This window comes from Rhea americana, unplaced genomic scaffold (assembly GCF_003343005.1).
Source record: "Rhea americana isolate MKP2758 unplaced genomic scaffold, rheAme1 scaffold_178, whole genome shotgun sequence".
In the NCBI taxonomy this organism is placed as follows: domain Eukaryota; kingdom Metazoa; phylum Chordata; class Aves; order Rheiformes; family Rheidae; genus Rhea; species Rhea americana.
Window position 1 is genome coordinate 1,478,595 of NW_028185905.1, and position 8,375 is coordinate 1,486,969.

Here is an 8,375-nt window from a genome sequence, read left to right on the forward strand (position 1 = left end):
GGGCTCCGGTGCCCGCAGCGAGGCGCTGGCGGCCGAGGCCGTGTCCTGCCTGAACCGGGCCCTSGCGGCGCTGCGGGACATCTGGGAGGAGATCGGCATCCCCGAGGAGCAGCGCCTGGAGCGCACCGATGTTGTCAAGAAGCACATCAAGGTGAGGAGCTCCGGGCCGAGCAGAGGCGGCCCCGACCTGTCGGAGAGCCCTGTGCCCCTTCCCTCGCCATTGGGACTCTCCTGGGACCCCCGGTTCYGGGCTGTGGGGAGCAGCCCGTTAAGGTCTAGCAGGAGCACTAGGAGGTCTCTGCTTGTGTCAGCAGTACCYGGGGCTGCCCCTACACTTCTGCCCTGGCCCTGAGCTGCCTTGCCTTCTAGGCACTCACCTCTGCCTGCTGCTTCCTCCCTTTTTTTGCTTGGTTCTCAGTAGCTCTTCAGTTGAGGCCTGCTGAACCACGTCCCTGTGTATTCCCCTCTCATGCCCTATCCCCCTGGCCCRCCTCTCTGACCAACCCTGTGCTGCAGAGCCTCCTAGACATGATGGTGGCAGAGGAGGAGAACTTGAAGGAACGTCTGTTGAAAAGCATTGCCCTGTGTCGGAAGGAGCTTGACACCCTTTGTAGGGAGCTCCAGCTGGACCCCTTTGAGGTAAGATGTTGCCTTGCTCCTCAGACTTCTACTGCCTGGCCTCTGCCCAGGTGCCTTGGTGAGGCCTGAGCTCACAGAACAAATTCCCGTTGAAAGTTGCTCTTCCTGAAGCTTGGTAGAGTCAAAGGTCTTGTGGYTTCTTGCAGCACAGGTGTTGAGAGATGGTTGCAAGGTCTGGTATCTTGCAGCACCTTGTTTTGTGTRTTATTGATGTACTTGCACGTGCCCTGGGAGCATACTGTTCAAAATTAGGGTTTATGTCTCAACCCTTCATTTAAGAAGCCCTAGCTATATGCACTAAGCCTACAAGAGTTAAGGAGCAGAGTGCTGATTTCTGGACTCTTCTAGGTAGAGGAGGAAAGTACTATTCTGCAGCTGGAGAAGGATTTGCGTACCCGTGTGGAAGTGATGCTAAAGCAGAAGAGGGATAGGAAGCAGGAATTGAAAACCCTACAAGAACAAGATCGAGACCTGTGTGACATTCTTTGCACAACTCCATTCTGTATTGATAGCAATGCTGTGCCTAGCCTGGAGGAGCTGGATCGCTACAGGCGCCACTTAGCCTCTCTGACTACGGAGAAGGTAGGTGAAGAGGGACTGAGGATGTCACTGAAGGTGGTATGGCAGGGTGCTCTCTGGCTTCTAATGCCACACTTCACCCCCAGGAGCGAAGGCGAGAAGAGTTTGTCAACACCAAGCGGCAAATCATCCTTTGTATGGAGGAGCTGGACCACGCTCCAGATACTAGCTTTGAGCGGGATGTGGTGTGTGAGGATGAAGAAGCCTTCTGTTTGTCCATGGACAATATAGCTGCCCTCCAAGATCTGCTACAGCAGGTATGTGGGTACTCTGAGGCAGTGTTACCTGCYGTGAAATATACGGCTGTGGAGACTGTCAGTGGGTCCTGGCAGCACTTAGCAGCACATGTAACACAGAGTGCAAAGCATAATTGCTCTGTTTTCAGCAAGCTTAAGCATACAGCAACTTTGGAAGGGGATCTTGGCACGCAAGCAAGTGGCTTTGCTGGTCATAGTGGAGCAAACAACCTACTTGTGTCCCTCAGGGATGCTCTTAYGCTGACCCTATGCTTTCCCTGCTGTAGCTTGAAGCCCGACGATCCTTGAATGAAGCTGTGTGTGCAGAACTGCGCTCCAGAATTGTTGCACTTTGGGAAAGGCTGCAGATTCCTGTGGAGGAAAGAGAAGCTTTTTCGGTGCACATGACTGGATCTAGAGCTAAAACCAGGAAAGCTGTAAGAAACATCCTATCCTGTTGGAGAGGGGTAGCAGGGGGCAACAGCTCTGGGTTCATATTTCTGTTTTTTCAGCTAGAGTGGAGGAGTAGCTTCCAGTAGAAAAGTATAAATAATAATCCTGTTCTGCGCCTCTTCTTCTCATGCTGCCTTCTCTGAATCTATGCTCTGTTCTTGTTGGCAGCTGCAATTGGAAGTGGACCGTCTGGAGGAGCTGAAGCTGCAGAACATGAAGGCTGTGATTCAAGCAATCAGGGTGGAGCTGGCTGAATACTGGGACAAATGCTTCTATAGCCAGGAGCAGAGAGATGTGTTCAGCCCCTATTACGATGGTGTGTGCTGACTCTTGTTCATTGTCCTCTTCTTCGGGAGATGCAGATTCCCTGTCAGCAGGCCAGCTGCTGAAAGGRACTACTCTGCTGCTTGCAGAGGGGTGGGAATTCTGGTTGCCCCTCTGTGAATATGCTGTTGTATCTCTCCAGAGGATTACACAGAGACCTTGCTCCAGCTCCATGATGCTGAGGTGGGGAAGGTGAAGCATTACTATGAGACACACAAGGATCTGTTTGAGGCTGTCCAAAAATGGGAGGAAAACTGGAAGCTGTTTCTGGAGCTAGAGGTATTGTCTAGGCAGGAACATGTTCTGCCTCACACAAGTTCGATGATAGGAGATCAGGGTGTGCACGCTTCCACTGCAGAATGTGAAGCAGTGCTGGGAAAGACCAGGAAGGCACTATGAAACCATAGTGGGTTGATGAGGGAATGGGGTACAGTGTGCTGTACCTGGAGCACTGGTGCGATCTGAGATGAGGAGTTTGCCATGCAGAAGCCTAGCACAGAACTGATGACTTTTTCCAGGTCTGTACGCTCTATGGAGTGTACGTTGGGCTCTGAGACAGGGCTGTGCACTTGGTTCTCTCTTGACTTCCTTTCTGTATGCCAGAGGAAAGCAACTGATCCTAGTCGCTTTGCCAACCGTGGAGGGAACCTGCTGAAAGAAGAGAAGCAGCGAGCAAAACTGCAGAAGACTCTTTCCAAGGTAGGCTCGGCCCTGGAGAGGAGGAAGCTGTGGTCCCTGATAGGACTACCTAATGCTGACAAAGGAGAAGTGCAGCACTTAAGGGTATCTTTGGGCTGTGGAGATGCTTGTATTCAGGAGGGTGGCATCTCTGRGGGGTGCTGGCAGCAGCTGTGTCACGTGCTGCCTTATCTCCTGATCCAGTTGCAGGAGGAGCTGGAGAGCAGGGTCCAGGCCTGGGAGCAGGAACATGAGGAGGCCTTCCTAGTGAAGGGGCAGCATTTCATGGAGTATGTGACAGAGCAGTGGCAGCTGTATCGTCTAGAGAAAGAGAAGGAGAAGCAGGAGAGGGTGAGTGCAAAGCTGAACATGCTGCCTCCTGGCCTGGGGGAGCCCTCTGCCTTGACTCCACAGTAGAGGGTGGCCCAGGTCTGAGTGGGGAGAAGTGTCCCAACTGCAGATTCCCAATCAGCTGCTACCAGGAGCTCTGTAAGGAATGTGGCATCTTCTCACTCTGCCCATAAATGGTTCCATATGAAATAGCCTTTCTTAGCTAGTGAGACTAGTTTCCATTGCTGTTGGTTGATTGTGTGTTGAGCCTCTTTCTTGGCCCCAGCTGTGCCAGGGCTGCATTTTGGTTCTAGATACCTGCAAATCTACAGTGAAATATGTATACTTAACTGTACCACAGACTGGCTGCTAGCAGAGGCCTTCTCCTGGCTCTGAGTGGCAAGTGAGCACTTCAGTAGTTTGTGGCTGGCTCTGTGCTGGTCTTGTGTCCCGTTTTGTAAGTGCAGCTCTCTCGTGCAGCACCTGAAGAAGAGCCGCCAGATTGAGGCAGAGATGATGTATGGCAGTGCCCCACGGACACCCATCAAGCGTCGGGTGCTTGGCCCTCACACACCTGGCAAAGTAAGGAAGGTAAATTGTCTATATTGAGCAGCACAGGCAGGCTGAGCCGTTAGTGCTTGGCMTGGACCCTGCTAGGAGTTGGACAGTGCTGTCGCTGGGCAGCACTCCAGGGAAAATGATGCTGTCTCGCTTTGTCCTCAGGATTGCACACACACATGCAGGGAGAGTTCAGGGCCATTGTGGCAATGTAATGGAAGTAGGGATAGGAACTGGGCTATGGACACTTTAGTTCTCTGTGGGGACACGTAAACTTGCCACACTGGTGTTCTGGGGCCTAGCTGCATGTCCTTGGAGTTTCTGTACAGCAGRTGTTCCACCTTGGTGTCCTTGGCAAGGTACGGCCAGCGGCTCCCCTCCCTTGTTCCTAGTGTTCTGCTTTTCCCTCAGCTCAATGGCACTTCCATCTCCAGTGCCACACCCAACAGCACGGTCCGTTCAGCTTTTGGGGGAACTCTGTACCACTCACCAACATCTCGGCTACCACCCTCTGGAGGGAAGGTGAGGAACTCTATCTGGGGAGCCCCTCTCCACCAAGGTGGGTTGGGGAGGAGAAAAAGTGAGCTGGGACACAGAGTAGCACAGCAGCCAGGGCTCTGCTCTTTCTCCCACCTCACCTGCCAAACTCCTGGGATGCAAAAGTCACTTTGTCAACTGCTTGCTGGGCTGGGCTGCCATGTTGCTTGCAGGGTGTTTCTGGGACCAGTGTTGTCAGGGAGAAAGGGAGGATAATAGCATAATTCAGGAAATCTCCCTCCAGCTCTGACTTCTAGTTTACTTCTGTTCCTCTGTGCCAAGTCTGCAGCTTGGGGAGGTCTTCAAAATGCAGATGTGGCACTACCAGTATCCTGGATCAGAACTGGGCCCTAGCCCATGGAGGGATTTCTGGAACTTGAACAGAACTAGGAGAGCTATGCTGGCTTCACTTTCTATTTCTGCTGTAGTTCCAGTTTGTACATCTAGTGTAACTGGTGCTTGTTCCTGTAGTTTGGCCAGGCTGCTCGGACCCCTAGCCGTGTGGCTACGAAACCTCCTCGACCAGGACACAAGGAACGGAACAAGGAGAACATGTCTCAGCTGAATGGAACCACCCTGAGCGGTGGGTGCACCCCCACAGCCCCTGCCCAGCGTAACTACAGCATTAATTCTGTTGCCAGCACCTATTCTGAGTTTGCGGTAATTCACCTCTTCTAAACGCACCTCCTCCCCACTGGGCAGCACAAGAAGGGCTTACTCCCCTTTCCTCCCAGAGCACCCCCAAAAGGCTACAGCTGTGCATGGGGCTTGTGGTGTCCCTGCACAGAACAGCTGTTCCTGCTAGTGCCCATGGTACCAGATCTGTTGGTTCCTCATCAAGAACTTATCAGTGAGGCTGGTGGCTGAGGCAAAGCAAGTACTGCTCACATCAGGTGAAGGTCCTGAGCAGTTCAGTGGGATATAGGGCAGTTTGTTCTCTTTTGCTTATGTCTATCTGGGGCATCTCTGTGCCATACCTAGCCAGAGGTGTTGGTATTACTGGTGCCAGGTCTCCTGGAACAGCCTGGCTGCACTGATGCAGCTGATCTCTTGAGACAGATCTGTTTCCAGTTGCTCAGGCAAAGTCCTCCATGAGGTCCAAGTCACTTGATGCATCATGTCTTGCAGGGGTGACACCATGGCCTCTCTGGGCTGCAGGATAGTGGCCTGGGCAGCTGGCAGGAGCAGCGTTCTGCCACTGTCCTAACTCGGTCAGTGGGAGAAGGGGGGAAGTTCTTCTGACTGCCCAGGAGCTGGAAGCCTTGCCCTGCTGCCTGTGTGAATGCATCGGGTGCATACTTGTACAGGAGAACTCTGCTCTGAGCTCAGCCTGTGCAGGCACCCTTGGGTCTGTCCCATCTTTTCTGCTGACCTCTTTGAAGCATATTGGGTGAGCAAAGGCCAGGTAGTTTTCACCCATTTGCAGTTGTTGTTCACCTCCACTGAGAAGCAAGGCTGTGTGACTCTATGTGCTTGGGTGATGCTGAAGGGTGCTTTGCTGATGGACAGGGCTTTCCTCATCACTGGCTAGCTGGAGGTCTGTATTAGTGGTCTCTGCCCTTCCATGAGGACTGGCTAAGCCAAGGCTTTGATACTTTTTTGACAGTAGAAAGTTGTGTGTCCCTTCATGGCAGTTCAAGCTCATGCACGGACTGCAGTGTGCGTTTAGGGCCTGTTGAGGACTTCTAGGCAGCCAGGCTTTGATCTGATGCTCATGGATGCCTCTRGGGAGTGAAGGTGATGGTTTGTGAGCCCAGCATGCTCTGCTCAGCTGGAGGCTGATTCCTTTCAAATGTTCCCTAGCCCTAGACATGGCTGTCCTTGAGCTACAGGACATGCAGTATGTGAGCACAAGGCTCTGTCCATTAGCTCCCTGCTGCTCTACCACAGACCAAATCCTGCATCTCTGCCCTTTAGACCTCTACAGTGTGAGCCTGGCCTCTGAGCCTGGGAAACACTCTCTAGCTCATGACAGAGTGAAAGCTGCCAGCTGCAGAAGGAAGGGATCTGGTTCTCACCATAGGGCTTTTTGGGTGGCAGATACTCTGACTCTGGGAGGCTTAGGGGTTCTGATTGCCCTCTCCTGGCTATTCCAAGCCATCACTTCCCTGCCCTCTCCTGAAGCATGTGGGAGCATAAACAAAATAGCAGGAGCAGCCTGGCTGCTCTCCTCCTTGGCCTGGAACAGCTGCAGCTTCCCCACAAAGCTTTGAAGCAGTCTCTGCCCTTGCTGGCTTCAGTCACTTCATCCCCATCTTCCACTTCTTGTTTTCACAGCGCGAACTTTCAAAGGCTTCCAGGTGTGACACTAGCTCCCGCATCCTGAACTCCACCACCACTGCCAACACCTACTGCTGAGGCATTACCTGTGCAAGGTTCCAGCTGTTTGTAGTCATAGTGAGTTGCTGTTTTGGCAGAGTGCAATCACAGCTGTCTGTGCCCAGACCCAAAGCATGCAGTGCTGTAGGCTTATCTTTTAACTAGGGCCCAGGTGTTACTCTACAAGCCTGGCTTCTGCAGGGTTGGGGGATGTAGCTACCTGCCAGGATAGGGTATGAAAGGGACACTTTTTTAAAAACTGCTTTTATTTGGGAGAACTCTTGCAAATATTTGAAATTAAAAGTTTGAATACAGTGTCTTGTTGGGGTAGCACAACAGTGGATGCTGGCTTCTGCTGCAGAGGGATGTTCTGCAGCTGGGCTGGGGTGAGTGCTGGTGCTAGGTCATGGGGGCTATACCTTTCTGAGCATGCTGTGGGACAGATAAGGCATATTTGGGGGGGGGGAGAGTTGGCCTCGGCATGTCTTATCCCAGTTCTTTTTTTCCATATTGTTGTAGTTTTTTCCCCGTGATCTTCCCAAGGGCACAGTAGACCTGTTTGTAACAGGGACTGGTGTTAGCTAAGGTTTCTTTTTTCTTATTTTTTTTTAAGTGGGCTTTACTGTGCCCAGCATGCTGGTAGGTGCATGAGGGGCTGGACTTGGGACCGAGTCAAATGCCTTCCTCCTGCCCTCCCCCACTCTGAGCCTGGGGGGTCCCTGGAGGGGATAGCAGGGTACTCCATAGAAAGCAAGCCTCAAGGGCTAGCCCGAGCGCGGCATGCTGCCCTTTTGTGCTTGGAGAGGGTAGAGGGAGCAGTGTCCCATCAGCTATCCCCAAGCTCTGGATGCACTGGAGCTGGTGGTACAGAATACCTGAGCTCCTCTTGCTAGTGAATAAGGCTGCTTTTCCCCTCCTTGAGAAGGGGCAGCTTGTTACAGCTCCAGCACGTTTTCCATACTACACAAGGCTCCGAGCTCTCCTCCCCTGCTCTCTGCTCCAGCGAGGAATAGCAAGCTTCCTGCTTCTCTGGTACTATTCTGGGCACAGCTGGGGGCAGCTTGTTTGCACCTTTGTTAACGAAGCTCTGTATATATATATGTGTGTGTGTCCGTCCCTGATCATCAAGACTAATTTGCACCGTTATCACTACAGTCCACCACTGCTGTTTATTTATTCCCTGGATTCTGTCCCCTTGCTCTGTAACTGTGTATACTGTTTATGGGAATAATGCATATCTGTGTATATAACTGCTGTTGTTTGTGTCGATATGTTGGGGTGCCTGAAGGCTGCTCTGAGGTGGCCCTGTCCCTCTTACTGGGAGAGAACAAGGGTGGCTCTTCAGCCTCCATGCATTAACTCTGGCCTCTGCCCAGAGTTGTCAGAGGAAGACTGAAACAACCTTCTCTATGGAACATGAAGTATTACTACAACTGTGTTATGAAAAAGGAAATATAATAAATAAACTCATTTCTTCCCTCTGTGTTCTTCAGCAGTAGCGTAGAGGCTGGGTCAGGGACCATTTTCCCCCCCTGTTGTGAGTTCAGTGTGGTGCTAGACCCAGCTCTGTCATCGCCCTCTGTGAAGACTGTTCACCCTCATAGTGAAGAGGGCAGAGCAGCCACTAGGGCTGCTTGTGACAGCAGGGCAGCATGGCACTGTCATCTTCCACCCTTGTGCCTGCAGCAGTCACTGTATGGGCTGCTTCCCAGGAGCAGCAGC

General features: G+C 52.3%; 1 protein-coding gene across 1 annotated transcript in view; it reads left to right on the top strand.

Annotated features, from left to right (window-relative positions):
- PRC1 (protein regulator of cytokinesis 1) overlaps positions 1 to 8,134 on the top strand; it is a 10,016-nt gene extending 1,882 nt beyond the window's left edge. Inside the window, exons 2-14 of the mRNA XM_085301591.1 lie at positions 19 to 151; positions 517 to 639; positions 988 to 1,221; positions 1,305 to 1,475; positions 1,742 to 1,891; positions 2,076 to 2,223; positions 2,374 to 2,510; positions 2,835 to 2,930; positions 3,114 to 3,260; positions 3,720 to 3,830; positions 4,209 to 4,319; positions 4,806 to 4,994; positions 6,612 to 8,134. Coding sequence (XP_085157717.1) covers positions 19 to 151; positions 517 to 639; positions 988 to 1,221; positions 1,305 to 1,475; positions 1,742 to 1,891; positions 2,076 to 2,223; positions 2,374 to 2,510; positions 2,835 to 2,930; positions 3,114 to 3,260; positions 3,720 to 3,830; positions 4,209 to 4,319; positions 4,806 to 4,994; positions 6,612 to 6,692 — 1,831 coding nt within the window. The 3' untranslated portion in view covers positions 6,693 to 8,134. The remainder of the gene's footprint in view (positions 1 to 18; positions 152 to 516; positions 640 to 987; positions 1,222 to 1,304; positions 1,476 to 1,741; positions 1,892 to 2,075; positions 2,224 to 2,373; positions 2,511 to 2,834; positions 2,931 to 3,113; positions 3,261 to 3,719; positions 3,831 to 4,208; positions 4,320 to 4,805; positions 4,995 to 6,611) is intronic.
- The last annotated feature ends 241 nt before the right edge of the window (positions 8,135 to 8,375 follow it).